Source organism: Solenopsis invicta, chromosome 3 (assembly GCF_016802725.1).
Source record: "Solenopsis invicta isolate M01_SB chromosome 3, UNIL_Sinv_3.0, whole genome shotgun sequence".
In the NCBI taxonomy this organism is placed as follows: domain Eukaryota; kingdom Metazoa; phylum Arthropoda; class Insecta; order Hymenoptera; family Formicidae; genus Solenopsis; species Solenopsis invicta.
The window spans coordinates 32,408,276-32,433,500 of NC_052666.1; the positions used below are offsets into that span (position 1 = coordinate 32,408,276).

Genomic DNA, 25,225 nt, shown 5'->3' on the forward strand with positions numbered 1-25,225 from the left:
AAAACAAGTCTTTACAGGGACACATTGGTCGTTCTGAATCACCTTCTATAGTAATTCTTAATAAAGGAGAATAAGCTGCTAATAATTATAATATATGTTTGTAAAGATATTAAATGCAATTAAATGATTACATAAAAGCATCTTTGGACTATAGAATTATATGCTAAATAAAATAATATTACAAGATAAGAGTCTACCAAGAATGAGAGTGAGATGCAAATGGAATGTAACAAAAGTTATGTTTTTTTTTGGTGAAATTAATTGATAATCAGGATAGCAGATAGCAAGAATTATATTATTTTTTTTTATGCCAAGATATCCGGAAGTACTCACCGGCATCCAGATTTGTCGAGCGCCAGATGGTTATCACGCAGGAAAGAGCAAGCGATCGCTCGTCTCGACGGTTCAACACGGAGTCCCGAGGTAAGGATTCAGCGCACTATAAAAAGCACGGGGAATAGATACAGGCAACAGATTTCAACCAATCAGAAGCCACAGAAAATATTTGCAAATCAATCAGAAGTTGCGAATATTGCTTGTTGTTATTCCCTGTTCTTATTGCCTTTTCATTATGTATCCAGCTGTATGTAGCCTTTGGAGTATGGTCATATCGTCTCCGCGACCCAATGGAAAGACAAGTACCAAATTGATTGAACTGAACTGCATTCAGCTGTAAGCAATCGAATAGAATGATGTCGGATTTGAACTCGAGTGTTCGGCACAAAGAGAAATAGAGAATAAACGCATAACTCTATGCTACAATGGCACTACACGTTTCTTTTAGATTTCAAATCAGTTTTCTCCGCAAGGATATCTGATCCGCATAGTCATATGGGTTGAAGTCGCTGGTTGGCCGTGTACCAATAAGCGTGTTTGTAATAAAGTGAAAAAGCGCGGTTAGGATTGCTGACGCAATCTTCCTTATTTTTTATGCAATCATATCCTCCTGTATTCCCATTTAATCCTGTATTCCACATACTAATTTTGTTTAATGGCCAAATTGTCCCTGCCCTACTAGTTCACTGGGGATGAGTGCCAAATCAATCGGAAGAAGAAGAAGTCATATGGGTTTATATTAGCAAACCCACGGATTCAAAAAAATAACTTTTTTGCATGGTTTCGAGCTCAATGTACGGACACACACTCAGATATAAGACAATACACGCACATACATATAAACATTAATTTCATTTTTAAGGAGAATTTACTCAATTTATCTCATCAGCTTTGCTTTTATGTTATAAATATTTGTATATTTATAATGTACATCTAATTTATATTTATAATATTAATCATATTATAAATATTTTTTCACTTCTTAGGAAAGAGACAAATATATTTTTCAAATGCGCAAAATACGCATTAAAAAATTTTTTTAATTTGCGACGCAAATTGCATTGTATTTGCATTAAGTCGTCATTTTTTATATTTTATATACAACACATGCAATAATTATTACATGTTTACCCAGTTACGAAACGATTTGATAAATATTAATTAGATGCCTGCTTCTTTCGATGAATTTTTATACTTCCTATATTTACAGATTCACTGGTGCTCGCAGTTTGCGTTATTATTCATGTGAGCAACGATAACTGTTTGGTTAAAAACCACGTTTGTTATTGTTACGCGCGAAACGGAAATGCATGGCGCCGTTCACCTGACCGACTCAAATATTTTTCGTCATATTTTGTCAATGCTCGACTAAACGCAATTCAACTGTCTTCCGTACATTTAAAACTCCAAGCGTAGCATTTTTAAAAAATCTCAAGAACAAAGAAAAATGGAGAAATACCGATAAGCGTTTCTCTGTGTTCACTTTATTTGCTGCTCGAATCTCGTATTTCACTTCCACAATTGATTCAAGCAGAAGTTTCACTCCTGACATTAATCGCAATTATTTTTCAAATATATATGTACAATTTAATTTTAATCGATGTAAACTGTTGTTGTTAAAAACAGATTAATTTCTTTTTTGAGTGCTTTGCGCATTAAAAATCATGCAGGAAACTAATCGAAGGTTGCTGATTAATTTTATACATACGATGCATTACATGTGTCTTTCCGCCATGTCCACTAGATTAATTATAATGCTTATTTGCGGCCGAATGAATCACGTTTCGTTCGCGCATATGCGGTCAACTGATTGGCATAACGTCTTACTCTCTTCAATGTCACAATATGACAGCATATTTATTTTCGGTGAAAGGTAATTTACAGTAGAAAAATGATTCTTCCTTCGCGATTTCTACAAAAGCGAAGTGTCTTCGAGCATAACTTTCTCGGGAAAACAAAAAACACAAAGAAGTTGTTTAGAACCGGTATTCGATTCTTATTTCAAGATCGTTTTAAGTAACGTGTTAAGATGCTAATATGGTTCTCTGATTGATGGCATCTTAAGGTGATACTTAAGAAGATCTTAAATATAAGAATCGACTATGAATATCGGCCCAGATCTCGGTTTTTCATAAAAAAATTTTAATAATCAGTTTTTTTAACACACAATGGTGTAAGACAATTGGCTACCATCGCGAAATGTGCACCTTCTCACTGCATGACATCATTTTTCTTTGTGGCAGTATTAGTCACGCCGCTGATAAGTCATGCTTGTACAAAATGCAGTGACATGTTAATGCAGCCCTTGCCAAAAACAGAAATTTTTTTCACTGTCGCGATGACTCATATATTTAACATAATTGATCGATATCTAGTAAAAGACAACAAAATATCTCGTTTTGTCATCCATTTGCTTTATTTACAACATAGAGACCGACAATAAATTATTAAGTGAATTGTAGAAAAATTCAAAAGAATTATTTGATGCAATTTTAATGAGATATTTTTTTTATGAGATAGTAGAGATATTTTTATGAGATAGTAGAGATATTTTTATGAGAATATAAATTATGCTAGACGGTCTTTCATATTTGATGACATGGAACTTAGTCTTTAGAGTAAGAACACATGTCCTTGAAACTAATTCTATCTTTCTTTAAAAATTAATTTTTTAATTTGTTCTCTTTATTTAAAAGAAAAAGTTCCATGATTCTCTTAAAAAAAAATAATTGGCCTAAAAATCAATTTTAAGAGAAAGCTATTAATAATCGTTAGTGAAAAGAATTTAGAAAAAAAAGAAAATTAATTTAGAAAATGAGGTTTCATAACAGCGAATCTATTATTGTCAATTAACAAGTCCCAATTGTATGAACAATGATGTCATTACGATGCTTGTTAACCGATCGTCAAACTAATCATTACTTCTTTGTTGAAATTTCATGTCAATGACTCACATTTCCTTTTTGTAGGATCAATCGGATCGCGATGTATGTAAGAGAGAAATGTGAGATAGGACCTTCCGGAGGGAAAGAACACGTCCTTCGCGTAAGTGGCATCAACGTTTACTTAGAAAGCGGGAATCTAGCGTTTAACGTCGTCATCATCGTGTTTTACACTATAAGCAAGTGGGAATGGATGGGACGAGAAGATCGCGAGGCGGTACATCCGCCACGTGCAAATTGACTCCCATATGTGAGCACGTAAGCTAGCTATCGTTGGTATGCCAGTTGCGTTTGCGCTGCTTGCGCGTTGCTGCGTGCGCCCGCGAGAAACTTTACACCTACTTACATTCATGTTTTCACAGCCAACTTTGGCATTGGCGACACCGAGTGGCGGATTTACCTCGAATCGAGACGCGCATTAGCATTAGACGGTTACTGAAAGAAATACTCTGTGACGAAGTCTAGAAGAGATAATACGCAAATAGGTCTGAATAATCTGCAATGAAGCTCTTATTGTCAGAATGAACCGCTAAACGTCTTAAATCATATGATACGCAATTTATCTGAGAACGCAGCAGTAAAGAAAGATATGGCAAAGTAAGAGAGGACACGCCTACATCAAGAAAATCAGAAACGTATGCGTTTCGTTTGCTAATATACGTTTAACATTTTTATGTGCGAGCGAACACGTGAAAACGAGCGGAGTAGAACGTGACGATAAAAAGTTGATTCAAGCGGTAATTGCATTCCAGAATCGAGATCGTGTTAAAGATCTATTTGGCGGCTTTATCGCGGTATCATCTAAGATTAAGCGTGTCGCGTGTCCTCGCAAAGATAAGAGAGATTGCGGCGATAATAACAGCAGTCAAGTAGAATTTTAAATGTGATTTCCATATCCGAATTAATACCTTTCGAGATTAAAAATTGAGCATACATTTTATAATAACATATCTCGACCAGGTTTCTTGCATACACCATTAAATTCGTAGTGTTATATATCAATTCTTATATATCAAACCAGTTTGAATTAATTTTAATCATTTCTATAGGTTGTCCATTACTTCCACTTGATTACCCTAGTAGCACAAAATATTAGTCCAATATTGGGAAATAATGTAAACCTAATATTCTATATTGGGTGTAAATTGATTTTTAATAATGATCCAATATTGCAGAATATGATATCGACCCTTATTTAACCAATATTGGAGTTGCATTATTGGTCCAATATTGAAAAATCATGTAAATCCAATATTATCTATTTACTGTGAATTGATTTTCAATATTGATCCAATATTGCAGAGTATGATATCGACCCTTATTTAACCAATATTGGAGTTGCGTTATTGGTTCAATATTGAAAAATCACATAAATCCAATATTATCTATTTACTGTGAATTGATTTTCAATATTGGTTCAATATTGCAAAGTATGATAATGACTCTTATTTAACCAATATTGGAGTTGCAATATTGGTCTCATATTGAAAAAAAAAATATAAATATTATGGGCTGATCCCGATAGTACACGGGATCAATAGCACACACCACTACTCACAGCAGCCGATGCCGAGAGTTTTTCAGTTGATTGGGTTAGATAAGTCAAGATGATTGGTTGATGGGCTATTGGCACCGTGCACTATCGGATCCCGTCCCAATATTATATATTGATTTATGCATTGGGTTTTCAACATTGGTCTCTAATATTAAAAGGTTGACACTTTGTTTTACTTAACCAATATTGGAGTTGCAATATTAGTCGAATTTTTTTTTTTTTTTGGACCCAAGCGGTCACCTCCAAGTCGCGACTCCGGTGAACTGACGTTGCTTGACCTGTGTGATCGCTGCGAACTGATCCCTCGTGATAACCTGTGAACACTTTGTACTGATACGTGTATATAACTGGTATATAACTAGATCAGGTCAACATACGTTATCGAAAAAATGAAATATGTATAATTAAAGCACATTATTTATATAAACAAATATAAAATTATAGTTTTTTTATTAATTTCACAAATGCGGAATAGTATTTTTCTGTTATTTATTTGAGTAAGAATGCAGTTAGAAAATACATGTCAATATAATACAATAATTAAATTAAATATAAAAAATTTTTATAAAAAAAATTTTTTTGAAACAATTAAAAAATATTGTTTGCTCATTATGATGTAGATCGAGGTTTCTTCATTTATGGATCTGTTTCGTCTATCGATAATTTTTACAAATACAAGTATTGACTCGTAACATTGGCAACACATTGACAGCACATTAATATTTCTTTTATAACCAATATTCGCTTTAGATTGGGAAATCTTGACCAATAATGCACTTCCAATGTAAGTGCAATATCGTACGACTATATTGATTCGTAATATTTGCAATACATCAACGTTTCTTGTATAACCAATATTCGCTTTAAATTGGGAAATCTTGGCCAATGCATTTTTAATGTAAGTGCAATATCATACAATTGTTAACTCGTAACATTGACAGCACATTAACGTTTCTTTAAAAAACAATATTTGCTTTAGACTGGCAAATCTTGGCTAATGCATTTCCAATTTAAGTGCAATATTGTATATTAATTGGCGAGCAATAAGTACGTGTACAATTAATTCTATGACCAATATTGGCTTTTCATTGGGAAATATTGGCCAATGTACTCCCGAACATAACCAATGTTTCGCCAATATTAACCAATGTAAAGCAAATGTACTGTGCTACTAAGGGTATGTCGTTAATTTAACTAAAATAATAGCGGAGTTAAATAATTTATTTTTAAAACGGTTAAATTTGAAATTTAATTACTATTTTCTAGATGCATGCGTTAATAATGGACATTGTTTTTTTTTAAACTAAACAATTTAATCACTAATGGGTTGATCACATGAGATTCTTCTAATTACATGTTATATGTAAAAATAGTAGATTTTGATAGATAAAAGTTAAAATTAACAATTTGTTATTTAAATAAATATAAAATTAATATTGTTAATTATTATTACAACAATATTTAATAATATAAAATGTTTCCAAACATACTGTATTTAATGTTGTAAATAACATCAATACAAACTTTGACTTAGAGATAACATTTTTAAAACATTTTAACAATATTTCGAAAAAGTAAAATGTATCAAATAATCTTTTTAAAATATTGGTACAATATTATTTTAAAACGTTTAAAAGTATTCATTATTTCTAAATGTTGCTTTAATGTGTCTTGCTTTATACTGGGATTTAACTCAAGGAATAGGTTTAAATTTGAATCTTTATTATTTAATATGGTTCACGCGTTTCGTTTTTAAAGAAAACTTTCAATTCGTATTAATCAGAATGCGAGATATGAAATAAACTTGAAATGCGAGCGCGTGCACACGTGGAACGACGCGCAGTTTGGCGCACACACGCACGCATCGGGCACGATCGGGCATACACACATGCACACACACGAGCGCGTCGCGCGCAGAGGTTAGAGTGGCTACTGCGCAGCCGGACCGCGCAGGTCCCCATAAAAAGCCGGGGGCGCGATTCCGCCCGCCACCGTCGCTCTCTGGATACCGTGCGCGCGTTCGCCTCGCTCGACGCTCGGCGCTCAGTTTGTATTCGGTATCCAGCTCGATTACCGTTCGGCGACGGTGAGAGGACGGCGGTGACACACACGGTGACGGATACCCATCGCCGCGCGTGCGTTCGATCTTGGTCGCGATTCGAGCCGACCGAGCGTTCCTCTCGGGATATCGTTTTCTCTCCTCCGCGCGTGTTATTGTCGTCCGTTGATCGCACGATCTTTGCGTAGGATCCGAGGCGCCGGCGAGGAAACGTCTCTCTCCTCCGCGCGAGATTCGAGGAGAGAGAGAGAGTGGTGCGCATTGTGCCATTGGATGTCAAGTGGTGAAAACAAGAGGAGAAACAGGAACGACTCCAACGAGGGAAGATGCTGCCGCCGCGAATACTCGGCCTCCTGGTGCTCCTTCTCGCCGTACAAAGTGAGTCTCTTTCCAATTTCGCTATTTCATTCACTGCGCGTCGCGTCGTCCGTTCGATGGACCGCGGTGGACGCGACCGTGAAATTTGTTGAAAACTTGCGCCGCGCGCGTGACGAGTGAATTATTCGAATCTGCCAGAGGATTAGAGTGCCTTGTTTTCGATCGTTTGAATCGGTAGCTTCGTGATAACGCACTTCTATAAACAGAGACTTTGACATTTGAAACGAAATTTATCGGCGTCTCTGATAAGAGTTTGTTGTCTGCCCGTTATTCTTCTCGAATATTTATCCCTGTGCGATGCACAAGGAAAATCAAACGTTTTATTTCCATGAAAGGTGGCTTTAAAATATATGTTATTCTTGTCATGTAAAAATAAAAAAATTGATTCGCGTGATTTATTTCTCTTTACAAAGATGTGATGCATAAATAAATATTTCTTTAACGTTAATTAATTTAACGTCAGTTATAATTAATTCGCATATTTAACGTCAGTTTAATATCAATTAGGCTTGACTCGCATCGAGGTGATTGACGAGAGAGGTAAGGGAGAATAGAAATAACGCGTTGGTTACCACATATGGTATTTTTATTGCATTTATCATAAAAATACACCGTGAGAACGTACGGTAAAATTACACGCGCGGCGAGCGTAAGAATTACACGAAATCATTTACGACGGAAAACGTATACGCTCTGTCATAAATCGTGCGATTCTCACTTGTTGTTCGTGTAACTTTACGTACCTTTCTTTACAACGTAGCGAGCCGGGAGTACTCCCCATTGCGAAAGCCACCATTTATTATCGCGCCTCAAAGGCGTCGCTTCTGTAACGAACACCGCGTTAGAAGCGCGCGCGCGTTGCTTTACGGCACGGCGATAGCGTGGAGTAGATCGCGGTAACGGGCCCATCATTACGCCAAGGAAGAACGCGAAGGGAACGGCGGTACAACCGATCTTTCCTCCTCCGCTCTCGCGTCTCTCATTATTCGCCGGCAAAAATCGAGATTGCTCCGGCGGCGGCGCGGCGTGCGGTATTGTCGATCCCTCGCGCCGCGAGATCATTCGAGTGAAGATCGCGCGCGTTCATCGATCGGTCGCATTCATCGATGCGCGAAAATAAGCGCATTCTCTCTTTCTCGAGGAGCAGACGAACGTGGAGTTTCGAACGTTCGCTTCTCCGGTTAAGAAACCTTTCGCGCTATCGTACCTTCAATCTACGTTCACCTATAGCGACTTTATTTCGATTTACATTAGATCTCTATCAAACGTATTAAAAAATATTATAGGTATGTCAAAACCGGTTTATCTTACAATTTATGAATGTTGTCTTGTCGATTACCTAATATAAGCGCTACTATATTATTTAATATTAAATAATATTCCTGAAATATTATTCGATATTAGATAATTAAAAAATGGTTATATTGCTATTTTTGATAATATTATATGAATATTGCATGAAAATATTATTTACTTCAATATTTTAAATTATTGGAAACATTACAATTTTTAATAATAATAATTATAAAGTTTATGAACATTTTCATAATATATATCACGAATATTATATAAATCAGACATATAACATTAATACAATATTCCTATAATATTACGAAATATTATATTCTTGAAATATTATTTTAATATTTAACAATATTTGTATAATATTCTAGGAATATTGTAGCGCTAGAGCAGTATGGCAAGCCATTTTATTTTTAATAGCATAAAAGGAATGTTTTCTTATATAAATGTTTTAAAAAATAATTGTCTCAGAAGAATTACGTTTAAATAAATAATTAAAATTATGTCCAAACGTAATAATAATCCACGAATTAAAATTATGAATACGATAACAAAAATATGGAATTATTTTTATGTCGCGTCCATAATAAAAATTCGATGAATTAAAATTATGTCAAGGTATAATAATAATTCGTTGAAAGAGGTCGCGGCGTAATAATAATTTCATGAGTTAAAATTATGTATTGACATCAAAATAATTTGTATTTTTATTATGTCGCGTTCATAATTGTAATTCATGGAATTACTGTGTCCAGAAATAATTTTAATTATTTATTTAAACTCAAATTCTTTTGAGACAATTATTTTTCAAACATTTATATTAGAGAACGTTTCTTTTATGCTATTAAAAAGTAAAATGGCTTGCCATAGGGTAGTAACTAGCGTCAAAGTCTGTAATTTAAATCTACTTCTTTTTACCTTTTGGATATCAAAAATAAAAAAATCACATTACTTGTAAACGTTCAGATGTTTGTATCCGCGCAGATTTAAAATGCGAAATAGAAAAAGGTGCTTTAACATCTTCTGTACGAACAGTGGTGTGAGCAACAATAGTTGTCATTGTGCTATCGGCGAGCACGTCGTGATCGCTGCCGCGGAAGAAGCAATTACGTATTTAAAAAAAGCTTAATTACGCTTCCTGGTGTACCTACGCACCGGAAGACATCGTAGTCGCACTGGGGCGAGTCACTCGAATTGATCATCAAGTTAGAGAACGGTATTGATCGCGTTAATTCGACTCGACCAATACCGCGAGCAAAAGTTATAAAGAGAATTGGTAAAACCTCCGAAGCACATGAGCAAATCGACGTTTATCTTTTCTTTCTCGAACGAATTTTGAAGAAACGTTTCCACTCATTAATGCAATCTTGAATAAGTAACGAGAGATCGTAGGAGAGATCATAGGAGAGATCGTATCAAAAAATAATATTTATTATTGAATCAGTAAAAAATTCTTTATTACATATTCATAAGTATATTCTTGGCTAAACTGTATCAAAAAGGTCTCAGGTCAGAAACGTAACAGTATATAATTTAGGGTTCTCGTTAGAAATATGCAATATCCATTTCCGCACGGTCATCTAGCGGCTTTCCGTTCTGCTCGCGTCTCGTTTCCGATCCCGTCGTGCTGCGATTACGTAATTCGCCATTAAAAATCGAAAGAGCATCTGATCGTACTTAGGGCCAGTAGCGAGCGGGGAAGAACGAGAGGGGAGGAATTCTCCCAGTTGTCGTTCAGAAAGAGAGTCTGGCAAAAAGCGCGTTCGTCGTGGAGAATTCCATTGAGAGTTCTCCACGTGAGGTACCGCGAAGAAGCGTGGCCTGTCGGAGAACCAGTGACGATGGCTGAATGGCCCGAAAATAAGATGAACGAGACCGCTCGCCGGGCGGAGGTGGCGGCGAAGTACACGGGGGAGGAAAGGGGGGAGGGAGAAAGACCGGCCAGGTGAAGGCGCGTTTCAGGTAGGAGAGGAGAAGGCAGATGGTCGGGACGTCGAAGCGGTTCCGCCGATGGCCGATCGTCGATAGCGAGAGAAGCTCGACATTTACAGCTTTCTGGTAAATGCTCGCTGCTCGCAGAAACGCTTCTCTTCGCGGCCTCTGCTCTCCACGGCGCGTATCGGACACGCTGCTCCGTTTTATTCTTTTTTCATAATAATAGGAGCGGCTTCCTTTCTTACTCCGGCGGACGGACCACCGTCACACAGACTTGCCGACTCGTTTCGTGCGTGACTGCGATCGTGAAGAGCCTCATGCCTGTTCGAACTTGTAGACGAATTAGGGATTAGGAAATAACCGGAATACGTACCGCCTGTCCTTCGTTAGTAATCCTTGAACACGAGCTGGCACGAAGTAACAGAAAAAGTAGATTCCACGACAGACTACTTATTATTCGCTTTTGAATTTTATTGCTACTAAAGATATTTTTCTCTGAATTTTAAAATTCCTTTTTTTCCAAGAAGAGTAAGAATTATAAGCTTAATTTATTGATGATAGTGAAATAACAATAATTAAAAATTTATAATAATTAAATTAAAATAGTGACGGTAAAATATCGAGCAGTAATATCGTGATCGTCATTTATTAGATAAAATTAAAATTATAGAAAGTGTGTTAATTGCTCATTAAAGAATAAGTATTAGTTAATTAATTTTATTTAATTATTATGACTTAATACTATCGCCGTTACTTCAATTAGAGGAAAATTAATTGCACCTATTTTCATGCATTAAATGTAACCGTATAAAGTCATTTTTTAAAGTTATTATGAGGACAGTAAAAATAATTTTTTTTTTATGACAACAGTCTTTTTGAAAACTCTATAGATAGATTGAGCATCTTCGTGAAAGCCTACCTTATGCAGGATCTTATTGTATTATGACGGCGCCAAGAGCGTGATAAGATCTAAGTTCAATGCACGGACGATACGGAACTGATAATAACTGAAAGAGAGCGACGATAAAGTGTCGCGACGCAATTGGGTCTCTTTCAAGGACTTGCAAGAATTTGAATTGGTGATTCGATAGCGGTGATGTACGAGGCAACGCAGTCGGCGACAGTGCGATAATTTGAGTGCAGCAAGTCTCGATGGTGAACATTATTATCCCCGAATTATGCTCGCGGTCGCAGCCGTATAAGTTCTGCTACGAAATTTAGTTTGTCATTACGTGCAGGCTATATTGATTTATAGACAAAAGCAAAAGCTAGGCGCCATTCAGGCGGCACGTTCAGCCACCAATGTATTATGATAGACTGCTAGATAAAAATATTGACGAATCACGAGAAAATATTGTCTTTTATTTTATGGAGACAAAAAATTGACAATTTTTTAACCGACAAATTTCTTCTGGTTCAATTTCCAAATGGAAGAGGTGACGGCTAAAATTCGTAAAATACCTTTTTACTCTGACGCTCAGGAATTTAGAAAATTCGAAATTTAACACTAAGTCCCTCGCATTTCAAGTATGCATAAATCCGATTCGTAAATCATTACCCATTTATGCGTGTCGAAGGTTGCGGGCAATAACGGTTTTCCCTTTCGCAATAAGGCGGCTCGTTTTTTGACATACCGGACCGCGGAGGGAAAAGAGGAAAAGCCGGTTGCACAAGCTAAAACATGCGTACGATACGCGAACACGCGTCGGGTATCGAGCGTTTGCGCAATCGAGATAGTCAGCTACAAGGATCCTCGTCGTTTCTCCTTGAATCACTCGTTATTCTCCTTCCGCCGTGCGTCACCGATCCGTGGAGAAATTTAAGGGTCAATATAAATGAGCTCCGATAGTAACGACGAGGCGACGGTATACACGGCTAAACTCCGTCTTGTTTGTCGGCAATGTCGACAACGTCGACGCCTATGGACGCGAGAAAATTTGTCCAACAGCGTGACTTCCCTCGTTCCTGGCATACATTAATTGTCATCAATCTTTCGTTTTGTACCAAGTTTATATTTATGTGTATACATATATCTACGATCTTGTTAATAACGCTATCTTCCGATAGCGACATTGAGAAACGTTCATCTTTAATAGAATCTTCTCGTGCTGCAATATTTTGATCACGACGATAAAATAATTAATGCGATGTTTTTCTCGAATATCCTTGGCATTTAACGACTGAATTAGCCAAACCTCGATTTTTTTAGCGCGGACGAAGTTTTTAGGAATTTAGCGATCGTTCGTTTGCATAATGCACAGCCGTATAAATTTGAAAAAAATTCTATTTTAGACTTGTAGAGTATGAAACTTTTTATATTTTTTATTTCTCACCGCGGAATAATTATGGGACGTGACAATTCGCATACACACATACATATATTTACGCTATACATATATTTACATTCGTAGTCTTTTTCCGATGCGTGTGCCTCCTGCGCACTTTTCTTCGCGAGAATACACGTGTCGCTTACAAATATATTTATCAAAGATTACGTCATATTCACGCGAGTTTAGTCTGTTAATTAAGTAATTGAGCTTGATGGGGCCGACAGGAGGGGAAAATGCTCTATGGGAGGTCAACCCGCATGAGAAAAAGCTTTTCTGTCAGGAAGCACCTTGGTCATCTCCCTTTCTCTCTCCTTCTCTCTCTCTCTCTCTCTCTCTCTCTCTCTCTCTCTCTCTCTCTTCCGCTTTCCCGCAGATTTTCCCTCGGGAGACGCATTAATCGCCATATACCTGAATTCTCTACTCGTTAGGAAATGTGATATTTGTGAGTCAGCCGGACTGTTACCATCCATAAGTTCGTCAGTCTAGTCAGCGCATAGGACAGCTGGCCCTTAACTTTGAGTCTTTGGATCCTATCTCGCAGTGCCGTAAATTTCTCCGATCGCTGTGGTATGTTTATGCGAAAAGGAACATCAAATAAATTCCGGTTCTTTGATGATCCCGCTGTAATCAGTCCGCATATGCAAATTTATGGTAATATACTCGATGAATCTGCTCCTTGATTTCGTAGAAAAATACGCAAATTTCATAGATAAAATCGTTATTTCTCGTTGCAGTTGCTTGCAGCGAATTACGTCATTGGCATACGATTACAGAAAAAGAAATATGGAAATGACAACTACTAAGAATGAGTAAGAAAAATTATTGATAATAGCTAGCGCAAATAGTTAAGTTCGCTTTCGAAACGTCAATTTAACATCTAAGTTGACATGGAATAGCACATTTAATTAATAGCGTAAGCGTTAGCTGTAATGCCAACGCCTAGGTGAGTGCGATAATAACATTTCGTGCACGCAGCTTGCTCAACTCGCGTAAGAAAATTCAAAGAATGCGATTATTGGTCTTCGAGTTGCGAATCGCTCAAGCGAGATCGCTTCTTTCGCGTTGCATAACGAACGTTTTATATCGTCGTATCCAATCTCTCGTTTCTCGGCGAATGCAAGGCACTCGAATGCAAGGCACTTGGAATTTGTTTTTTTTGCTCGCCGGAGTGGGAGCGTGCGATAAAACCGTTAACATATTTACATAAGAATCCTTATCGCTCCGGAGTCGTCCTAGTATGTGGCGAGCCTTCAAGTACGCTGATGTTTACTGGTAAAATTAGCGCGTAATTAATGCCGTGGTCACCGATCGCCGGTCTATCGAGACGAGGAAGCTCGTTGCAAAGGTCGCGATCGTCCTGTGTCGAAACGCTTTTGATGTAGAATTTTTTCGCGACGCTTTTGACCTTTGACTTTTTGCATAGGCGCGATCGAGAGCACGTTACGTTATGAAACTTTCCGGCGTTACGTAAATTACCATGGAAATATTTATAACAGTATCGAGTTTCTCGTGCCGTTTAGCACTATCGACACCCGCTGATTCGTGTTTTGATCTTCGCGATCGGCGTATATTTTTTTTGTAAACCGGTCTCGCGGAATATGTGTGTACCGAATATTTGGCGAGAAAATGGTCTCGGCGCGTTCGCGAGTTGCGAGACTCGAGACGCTTATTTATTGTTAGGTTAATCGACGCTATATAGAATTGTTTGTCCGAACTATCTAGAACTATATAGAATCGCGGATATGGCGCGGATTTGTATAAAAATCTAACCGTCTTTTTGGTACATATGTTAACAACAATTTCATATTTTTATTATCACTCATTAATATTTTTATAGAAGCGAAGACAAATATTTTCCGGAGACGCTCAGAATGATTAAGATCTGTTATAACATCTGTTTCACGCAGTCGCATCTGTTACATACTCTCCTCGCGCTGTCGAATGTACGAGCCTCCAAATCGAAACAAGACCGTCCAACACGTTCGTGGACTCGCGTTTATTCCGAGCAAAACTGCGAAGAACGAGGGAGACACGATTTCGGCTGTTCCCGTTTCGTATTTAGGCCGAGCCCGCGCTTGTGGCCCGTGATTGCTCGCCGGCCGGCCGCTGATCTAAGAAAACGAGATCACGCGAAATCCTTGCGATAAAAGGGCAGAGCTTTTCTTTCCTCCCTCGCTCTTTTTCCCGGTGTTTTCCACGGTACGTCTCATTTACATGCACATTCTTACGATAGCAATTTGCACAGCTGCGAGCGAGAGACGTCAAGCTTCGGCCTCGATGCGGCGCAGTGGCAGCCGTGTAAATATCTTTTCTTCACAGACACGTTTTGTTTGTATCTCCCGCGTAGAGAGAGAGAGAGAGAGAGAGAGAGAGAGAGAGAGAAGGGGGAAGGAAGACAGTAAGAGAGAAACGAGACATCGTGACTTTATGCAAGCAGCATTCACGCGTTACACTGTTTGATCGACGAAACAGCACGAGGAGAAGCAAACGTTTCCGTGGTTTGCGCAATTCACTCGCTAGAGAAAGAGAGTAAATTTACCGAGATCTTTTCAGGCGCCTCTTACATACAATTTCGTCATATTTTCTTAACGGAGTCAGTTTTACTCGTCGAACACGCCTGAAAAATCATCTGCTCTTTCAGTTCAATGGTTTTATGGAAATTAGCGAATGTAGAGAAAAGGCTGATTTATATCAGCATAGTTCTAATTGGCGCAATAGATCATTTCTTGGTACGTGACTCATAAGCGTACGAATAGCCTTGCGGTAACTAGATTTTCTCCGCGATGTACGAAACACGTATCGCGCTATATAGCTGTGACCGTGCGAATTATTTCGTGCGCGATATTTTAAACGTGACCGAGACTTAAGAAACTTATCAGCTTCTCGTCCAGCTGTCGTCCGAGAATTTTAATAGGTCAAACCCGCTAAAAGGTCTCCCCGGCGACGTTGAATTTATTAGCATTCGGTTTATTCGCAAGAGGAACCAAGGCCACGCGGGAGATTATACGAATGTTAAACGAGATCAATCGTCTTCGAGTAGTAGGATCTAATAGTCATCGTGACGAACGAGAAGTGGTCGTCTCCGACATTCCACGTTTACGAGACGTTTCGTACGACAGTTCGTATTGAATCGTTTCTATGAGCTGATAAGCGCGACAACAAAATGCTTGTCTTATACGCCGAGGCTATCGCCGGCCGTTTATCGAACAACAAGCCTAAGTGTGTCATAGAAATCTGATTTTTTCTATTTTTCTCATTTCTGATTTTTCTACTCTTCTATTGTCTACTTCTAAATCCGTTGCGTATCGTATGTTTTATTTCTATCTCTGTTTTTTAATTTAATTTTTCTTGTTACGGTCAATTTTGCGTTTCCGCGTGCAAATTGCAATTACGCTGAAGAAAATTTATGAGATAGGAAAATTATCTGGACGTGTACGGGTAACACGGAAACCAAATAACAACGCCGCGCATGTCATAGAAATATACGTGAATAGTATAACGACTAGGTTTGAAAGTAATTGCTTCCTGGGGGAAGCAATTGCAGGAAAGTCCGTAAAATAAACCGTACGGCTACTAGAAATAAATAGGCGGGTAATCTGAAATCTCGCTGGTTACAAATGTACAGGAACTGTCGAAAAAGTGAAGCTACAGCTCTGTTATATACGTGTATCGGCTCGTAACGCTGCCGGAGCTTCCGATTCGGCCGCATCGGGTAGTTTCTAGTGCGTGCCGAGACCACCGTAAACGCCCACAATAATTTTGATTTCTGGTCGATTCGAGTCCATTAATAAACCGCCCACCAGATCCATCCGACCCGCTTCGGGTCTCGGAGACTTATCTAGATGGTTTCGGGGGGGTATTTTTAGTCGTGTAACCCACCATCGATGTGCGTGCCGCGTTAAACCATCGACGTGCGCGCGTTTTACGCGTGTCAGGCATATGTGCGTGACGCTCTCTTTCTCGTCACTCTATCTCCTCCTCCTCCTCCTCCTCCTCTTCCTCCTCCTCCTTTTCCTTCTTCATTTCTATCTTTCTTTCAAAGCAGTGGACATGTGCGTGCGCCTCGGCGAACATAATATCTTATAAATAGGGATTGGCTAACTCTGCTAATGCAAAAGGGTGATGCAGGTTTTATTTCGGTACGCTTTCCGGTCACCGCATCCAATATATAGAGAATACTCCGTCTGCGATCTGGTCTGCTTTGCTTTCTAGGCGGAAATTGTGTCGAAATCATCGTCCCTCGATTGACGAGCGCTCTCCCGGTCTCTCCGTTCTTTTTAGCTCGCACAGACATCTCTCTCTCTCTCTCTCTCTCTCTCTCTCTCTCTCTCTCTCTCTCTTTCTTGAGCGAATACTCTGTTTATATATGTCTTACGCGAAACACTCGAGGATTATCGGAAGTCATGGTTTCTTGCACGAGATACGAATATCTATTCATTAGATTTATGTACTATTATTGAAACAGCTGTAAATTACATTCGATTACCCACATGCGGGCTTTTTGTCTAAAACTTTTTATTTATAGAGTGTATGAGTTATATTTGAGATCCCAAAATACTAGTTACGCGATTTCCTCGCGAGCCGGAAGATATTTTCGGCAGGGCAATATACAATTGCGCGTGTCAGTTTTCAGTAATTCGATCCTTGTTACATGTGTGCGCGTTCGTGCGAGAAATTCTTGAGGACGTCTTGATTTCTTGAATTTTTAAGGATTTTCCAGCGGAGCTCACGTTTTTTCTTTTGTTAAGTCGAGATTTCACTCGATAGTGCGACGATCCGATAAATTAAATCCCTCCGTGAAACCCTCGCTACGAGACGACGGATAACGAGCCGCCCGATAATGAGCACGCAGCCCACGCAGCGTTCGGAGTCGTGAATAGCGGCACGGTACCGTTAACCAGTTGAACAGACGAAACCTTTACAGTCGCGATAGCGCAATGGAATCATTCGATAATCGATCATCCGGTCGCGCGTTTCCGGTGCTGCGAGAGGCGCCGTGCATTCAATCTTTTTGCTCGCGTTGCGATCCTGCATTTGAATGAAAATAAAAACAAAAAATTCTTCACGATTACACTTTGGGATAATGTTGGAGAAATAATTGTATTTAATTGGAATAGTTGTAACTTATTATTATGCATGAATGTGTAATTTAATATGCCTGCACGTAGATAAATATTATTAGTTTTAATAATACGATTAACGGGATGATGACGTAACGACAAATGGCTTATGAATGATGAGCGTGTGCGTTAATACCGTAATTACTATTGCACATTGTTTATTAAATGTAATACAACAGCGCGACATTTAATTACTTGAATCACTGCGACCACTTTGGCAGTAATACCCTAACAGCGTATAATGATGTAAACTCCAACATTAAAGTACGAGAATAACAACGTTAATTTTTTATCGTATAAAGAAAAAATATTATGAAAATATTCAAAAAATACAAATAAGCACAAAAGGTCCATTAACATTAGATAGAAACAACATTAATTTTATGCACTTATTAAACCAAAAAATATGGGACTTTGTAGTATCGCTTACAAAAAGATTTCAAAGGACCTTTTCTAAAAGCGGGCTGAATCAATTTATCCCTTTCCCCGTGGCAAAGGTTCAATTCAAGCAGATCGCTCCCCAATAAGGGGGTTGGTAACATATTCGAAATGTTGATTCTGTACACTGCAGACATTCGACAAGAATGGGCCATCGGGTCAGCGACATTGTCAACGCTCGCGGTGACGGTGTACTATAATTACCTATACGCCTCGCGTCTCAGCGGGACAATCGTTACGGGCGTTTGTTGTGCGCGTCGCGCGGAGAATGGGCCACGCTCGTGGGACCCCGATTCGTGGCACGTAAAAGCTGGAAACGAGGCGAAGGGAACGCGCGGGGCAGAAGAAAAGACGACACGGCGACGGCGCGCGGCGCGCGGCGTGTGCATGGAAGAAGGCACGTCGCTGTTCCGCGGCTCGTGAGGACGGAATGCCAGTCACCGACCAAGCCGTCGGACTACTAATGACGCACCTCTCTTCCTTTCACTCCCCCTCGCGGCTCCTCGAATCTCATCGAGCATTCAAATCCCGCGATTTCGTTCTAATTACACCGAGCGCGTAAGCGGCTAATGTGCGTCGCGCGCTGACTTGATGCTGAGCTTCCGCATCGTCTAGGATTTGCGTCAAGATGCTTTGGAGTTTCTCCGAGCGTGACGGATTAGTTTCAAGTTTAATGACACAGCTACTGGCTCGTGCGTCGTAACTAGTGCGATATTACCTGCGAACTGTTTACTCGAAATGTTTTCATTGGAATGTTCATTACGATGAAATTGTGAAACGCGCGCGCGTACATCATTGCAGTGCCCCAGTTATTTTCTATAACCGTTGAGAAAATTAATTTTAAAGTTTATGCGAAATAAAATTTAATTTAATTTTTTCTTGTAATCGAGTTTAAAATTAATATATGATATTAACGTTTAATTTTTTTGCATTTAATTAAGAGATTACAACTTTTCCTTTGTGTATAGACTTTTTTCTTGCTATCATCTCAGAATTAATTTTCTCGAGTGTGTTTGATAGATTGGCAAGTGGTTAGAGACAGCGCATTAAACACTTTCAATTAACACTTCAAGTCGGAGCTCGCGCGAGAAACGAAGGAAGTCCTTTTTACATGCATGACATCCGTCCATAGACTTCTTCGAACGTAACGGATTCATTGAAGGTTTAAAGACGTGAGGTTGAATCACGATGACCCGTGAGGGCTTTCGAGAAGTCGCGTCCTCGGCGACCGAGCCACAACGAATCATCGCCAATTATTGGCGTTTCACTTTCCTGCGATTGTTGCATCAGAAATTCCTTACAAACGAGTTATCGTGCCGAGCGCGTTGTAATTTGAATCAATTTCCGATCTACGCTGCAATATTTGCGCTGTTCGCGTGAATCAACTCGTAACTCGATTAGAGACTAATGTATGCACAATGCACTCTGTAAGCTATCTTTAACATTTCAATGACATCGCGGGATTGTTTGTTCGATGCGAGCAAATATCAAGTTTTATGGTGTAACGTTACTTAAGTTTATGTCTCAACAGTTAGCATTAGCCTTAAAGTGGAAACTCTTACAATTAGTGGAAACTATTTTCTTTTACGATCAACGTAACGTGTGTTTCAAAAATTGATTGCGAGACTGCTTCTTCGTCGCATTAATTGTCAAATTCTAAGCATTTCAGCAAACATTATCGTCAGAGTTGAGAACGTGACGAAACTTTTCCATCATCTCGAAAAGACACATGAATAATTAATTTTAACAATACATAAATATTGATGACGGAATATTAATTAATACTTACTTACTTACTGTAAATACTTACTTACGTAAAGCGCGAGAGAATAATCGCGCGTAACAAAAATAGGTCACCTGAGGATAACCGATTAAATTCGATTTACCGTCAAGTCATTTCCGATACAGTTCGAACGAATGATTGTGTGGAGGTCGAGTCACGTCCGATAAAGCGAGGTTCGACACTCATTCGGAAGTTCGCGATGTCGAGCACGAAGGCAGCCTAGTTTCCCTGAATGCGCTTGATTCATTGAGGGTTTAACGACACGAGATTGCGCGAGCTGTTATCGGGGTGTGTAGTAATACGCGATAATTAACATACGCGCGATGTACCACTACCAGCCTGTTTTTATATCCACCGGGGAACATCCGCGGGATCGTCCGCCCGAGAGATAAAGCACAAGCGAATCCCTGTTCGAGTGACTCGCGTTTTACGAGTACCTAAGAATACGCCGGCGATGTCGTAACAATGAGATGAATTGACGTAGACGAAGTAATCAGGGATTTCAGATTTCTCGTATTGAATGACGAGTTATCGACAATAATGATAAGTAAAAAAGTTTTGAAACATTTGAGTCATTTCTAGTAAGCTTAAAATACGCAATTTATTATCAAACTTTGAATTTTAATTTCGCTAAAACTCTTAGTATTTTAACAGTCGAGAAATGTTATGTTAATTTTGTCATGTACTTTAAACGTCATCTGCACAGATAATATTTTTATCTACGGCATTTGGCGTCGATTATATCTAGGCTTTTTTCGAGTCATGCTGCGTCGAGGTAATTTATGGAGGGATAGATCTCCCTAAACATATTCAGGGTCCCATCGGCGTGTATATTCGAGGCGTTAAAGTGTCCGCCTCTCTTTTAAAAGTCGGTATTGGTACGTGCGGCGCACGAATGTGGCAGATTCATTGAGAGTTTAACGACACGAGTCTGAACCATCTTGTTATCGTATATAGGTGCCGTAATGTACTCCGTCATCACCGCAGAGTTGTGCCATTCGCGGAACAGGCTCAACGATCTCGCAGTGAAGGCTTTTGTCGATAATAAAGCGAGAGAACCGGCGCTGGCGGTATGCGTAAGATCTATTAATTCACAGAGGGAACTCTATACGAATAGACTCGCAACGATATCGCGTGGCGTATGTGTATTGTTTTGACAATCCTAGGATTAAATGTATACTGAAGAAAACAATTACTCATTGTGTCTAGCCCCGTTAAGAGGAGGTCCATTATTGCGTAAGGTGAAGATCGATGGGGAAAAGGCAATTATATTTAATCGGGATGTCTTCGGCGCCCTGAGTTCTCCTTACTATCATCTACGCGTTGTACATGTATGTGAGACTGATATAGACGAGAATAAATAGGCATAGTCTAATACGGTTAACGGATGAAATTATCTTGCGATGGCGAGCGAACGATGCTCGTTATGTTATTTTCGTAATGCAATCTACTGAATATAACTTAATTAGAAGTTCAGAGTATGCATTACGGGCAATCTGATTCTCGGTTCGCGAAAAAGAAAGATTAAAACAGCATTCAATTATAATCATTACAAATAAGCGAGTGATTAAGATTTTGCCATGTCGTTTAATCGCAGTTCAATTAATTTCTCCTCCCTTGATAATTTTAGTTCTACACACAGAGCTACTCTGTTAAGAATCTATTAAGCTGAGGTTAAAGTTAACCGGCGTTGGCGAAAGCAACCTCAAGTAATATTTATGGCGCTTAACTATGTAGGCTATTAAGGACGTTGCGCGGAGATCGGCTTCGCACGAAGATGGAATTCGATTAGAATCATTTTAGATTGCACGAAGTCATCGACTGCTCGCGCGTCGACAGAGTTAATTACTGCACGGAAATCATCGAGCTCGAAGCTATAAACTATTCTCGCGTTCTCGGTGAGTGTCCACCTTTCGCGGCCTTGACATTAACGTTGCACTTGGGTGGCCTTGTAATACCTTTGCGACGACATTCGCATGCATATTGAAGAGTCACTTCAGCAGCGATAAATTCGCCGATCAGACAAGATCGATAGAGCGCGGATTAATTAAGCGAAATGCTATCAGTTCATCGTTTGTAGGCGATCGTCTATTCATGAAGAGCTTGAAAAAGGATATTAAAAACAACCATTTTTCGATACAATGCTATTTACAACTATTACAAAACTATATGATTAATGATTAAACAACTTTCTCACATGTTGTGTGTTAAATACAATATGCATTTTTAGTCACTTTAGTTTTGATGTGTAATATCCAGAGCATTTATCAAGTATATAAACATCTCGCTAAAGAACATTCATTACTCTCAGGAAATTAGAAAGTCATGTGGCGGTTCATTATCGTGACGCGGTCTGCTGTCTTTAATTAGCACCCGATGCTCGGCAGCGAGTTCCCGGTTTTCACAAAAACTCCCCGCCGATACAACGATGATTACCAGTAGTCTAGTCTCAGTACATCGATTAGAGGAAGTCGTCATCTGACCAGTGGGTCAGTGTGTCTGCGACGACGAAGCGTTTCGCGTTTGCGTAAATTACACATCTTTGTTAATTTCAATTTATTTCCAATAGACGGAAACTTATTTCCCCCTTCAGAGATTTGTCTGCTCAAAGTTTGTATAATTGCTGATTAAAGATTAGATGCCGATTGTAAAAGCTGGCGGAATCGTTCGATTAACGAGCTCGACCTTCACCTGGGATGTCACTTTGCACCTTTGGGCGTCGCTCGAATAACGCAATTAAAAGATAACAGTTCTCGTTAGCTCCCATCACACGAGAGCGGCCGCAAATCGGCTGAACCTTGAGCTGATTCGTAAACTAAACGTCCTAGTTTTCCCAGTGGATGACCATGCGGGCATACGTATTCGTGTAGCTTAATTGAGACCCGAGATAATATTACGTGCATCATCACCGTGCTACTCGTTTTTGTTTTGCTTACCTGACGCTTTCGGGATGAGTATTATCAACGTGATTACTATTTAAACGAAGTGAGAGACGATAAACGTATTATAATCACGGCTATCATTACAAACATGATGCACGCAATTCGCTTGAAACAAATAAAACTAATCAATATGAATCTTTTCGATCGCATATAATTAGTTCACATTTGAAATATTTTTAGAATTCTTATATACATATATTATTTAGAAATAGATAAATATTTCAAGAATTATCAATATTGATACTATGATAATAGAAATAAAAAAAGCGTGCATGTATAATACTCGCAATTTATGGCACTAATCTATCTATAAAGAAGGCTATGAAAAATTGGGACGGACGTGGTTGAACCCTTTAAAATTTAGTTCCGCGCATAGTTTAGTCGATAGGTCAAGTGCTAGAAGCGTACGCGCAATTGAGAGCCGCGCAGTCTTCTTTCATCTTGCCGTCTACTCATGGCCGCCAGACTTTCTCGATTAGAAGAGCATCTTCGCCGCTGCTGGCACGGGAACACGAGCCGCCACGGCTCCGAGCTTCTCCCAAGCTTTAAGAACCGTTATTAGGCGGAACGTCGCAACGAGGAGGTGGTCTTCTTACTCGAGGCAACGCGACCCTCGACTCGTTCACCTAGGGCCTAGGGAGACGCCTGACAAATAGATACCTTTAGGCTTAGTGCGCTTAAAAAGAAATCAAAGGAAATCTTTTGTATTAGTCTTGTCTTCGACGATGCTAGTTTGTCTTCGACGGTCCTTAATGGTGCCGCAAGGTGTTTAAGAAAAAAGATTATAGCTACTAGGGATTGTGTTTGGAAAGAGCGGTCACTTTGATGTCGCGGCATTAATGTAATAATAGTTTTCTTTAGCGAAAGAACCTCTGGCTAAAATAGCGACTTAGTGTTGCTTTAACAGAATTTTAATTTAGACTTTCTTTCTGAGGTACTGTTATATTAAAATATCTAGTTTTAATGCCTTTGTTTTCGTTATTTAGGACAATGTTGGAATAAGAAATAAGAATTTTGTAAATTGCGATTTTTACGGCTACAAAACTACGCCAAATGTGAGAAATTCTCATGACTGGCTATCGCGATCTTGAGATCGTTGGCACCGTCAGATTATTACTTGCGTGAGTCTCAGGGAAACCGTGAAAGTCGAAAAAATGGGAGATACGCTAATTCCAGTTGTGGCGACAACCTTCGAAAAATACAAGTGGAAACGGAGATATTACGCATCTCGTTATCTTCCCGCGGAGTCAATCGTGGGGTCAAATATGCTAATTGCATGTCCGAGTAACGAACGATCGAAAGGTGTTTGACACGCGGATCTTACCGGATCTTTCACCGCTATTAAGGGTCAATCACATGAACGTTTTATCGTCATGTTGAAACTGAGAACGTCATTACGTGTACCGACATTCTCTAATTTTGGTTGCACGTAATGATACCGATAAATCACGAGCGACATTGATCGTCTTTAATAGTATGCTGATTATACGAAATGACTTCGATGCTTCCTGTTTTTTTACGCTTCAAATGCTATTAACTATTCTTTGCACTTTGAGCGTTGTTGTTAAACGCAAGTTTTATGGTAATCGGTGCAACTATTATTTTTACTATCGTTTCAAAGTATCGTTACATAAAATAGCAGTTTGTGCGATAAAAAAGTTCTATATCAGTTAAATTACATCTATTATTTGCATCGTACACTGTTCAAGAACTTTTAAAATGCTTATTCACGTGGATTAATAACAAGTTTTTCTCAAGTTCACACATATCTTATTTTTATTTATAGAAATCTTAAAGTACGACGAGATAAATTTAGTTAAACGTTATTTATTTGCAGAAATATTAAAATAAGAAATTCCTCTCTCATCATCTCGTGAAATTAATATAATTCACGGGCGAATCATTCTGACGATGGGAAGAAGTTGATGACAGGACTTTTGAATGAGAAAAAAGCACGTATCTCTCTTTCTCTCTCTCGAAGCGGGTCTCGCAGATGGTGGACAAGTGACGTCACCCGTAAACTTGACAAGCAGCCGTTTTACCGGGGAGAGAACGTTATTTCAACCCGCGGGCTGTGCCGTAGTTGGAATAACTTGTCGAGAAAA

The 25,225-nt window shown here is 39.0% G+C and overlaps 2 protein-coding genes across 2 annotated transcripts in view; both read left to right on the forward strand.

Moving 5' to 3' along the window:
• The first annotated feature begins 246 nt into the window (after positions 1-246).
• Positions 247-3,881, forward strand: LOC113003265. Its single transcript, XM_039447390.1, has 2 exons — positions 247-423; positions 3,306-3,881. Exons 1-2 carry the CDS (start codon positions 308-310, stop codon positions 3,517-3,519), a joined length of 330 nt encoding a protein of 109 aa, XP_039303324.1. The 5' UTR covers positions 247-307; the 3' UTR covers positions 3,520-3,881.
• A 2,940-nt stretch (positions 3,882-6,821) lies between these two features.
• LOC105204647 (protein amalgam) overlaps positions 6,822-25,225 on the forward strand; it is a 58,153-nt gene continuing 39,749 nt past the window's right edge. Inside the window, exon 1 of the mRNA XM_011173804.3 lies at positions 6,822-7,270. Within this exon, the coding sequence (XP_011172106.1) occupies positions 7,219-7,270 (52 nt within the window). The 5' untranslated portion in view covers positions 6,822-7,218. The remainder of the gene's footprint in view (positions 7,271-25,225) is intronic.

Excerpts from the sequence above, each read along its gene's own strand:
- LOC113003265 (XM_039447390.1), top strand. The coding sequence starts at position 308 with ATGCCAAGATATCCGGAAGTACTCACCGGCATCCAGATTTGTCGAGCG. Across the intron at positions 424-3,305 it reads GTTCAACACGGAGTCCCGAG|GATCAATCGGATCGCGATGT; the intron begins GTAAGGATTCAG and ends TCCTTTTTGTAG.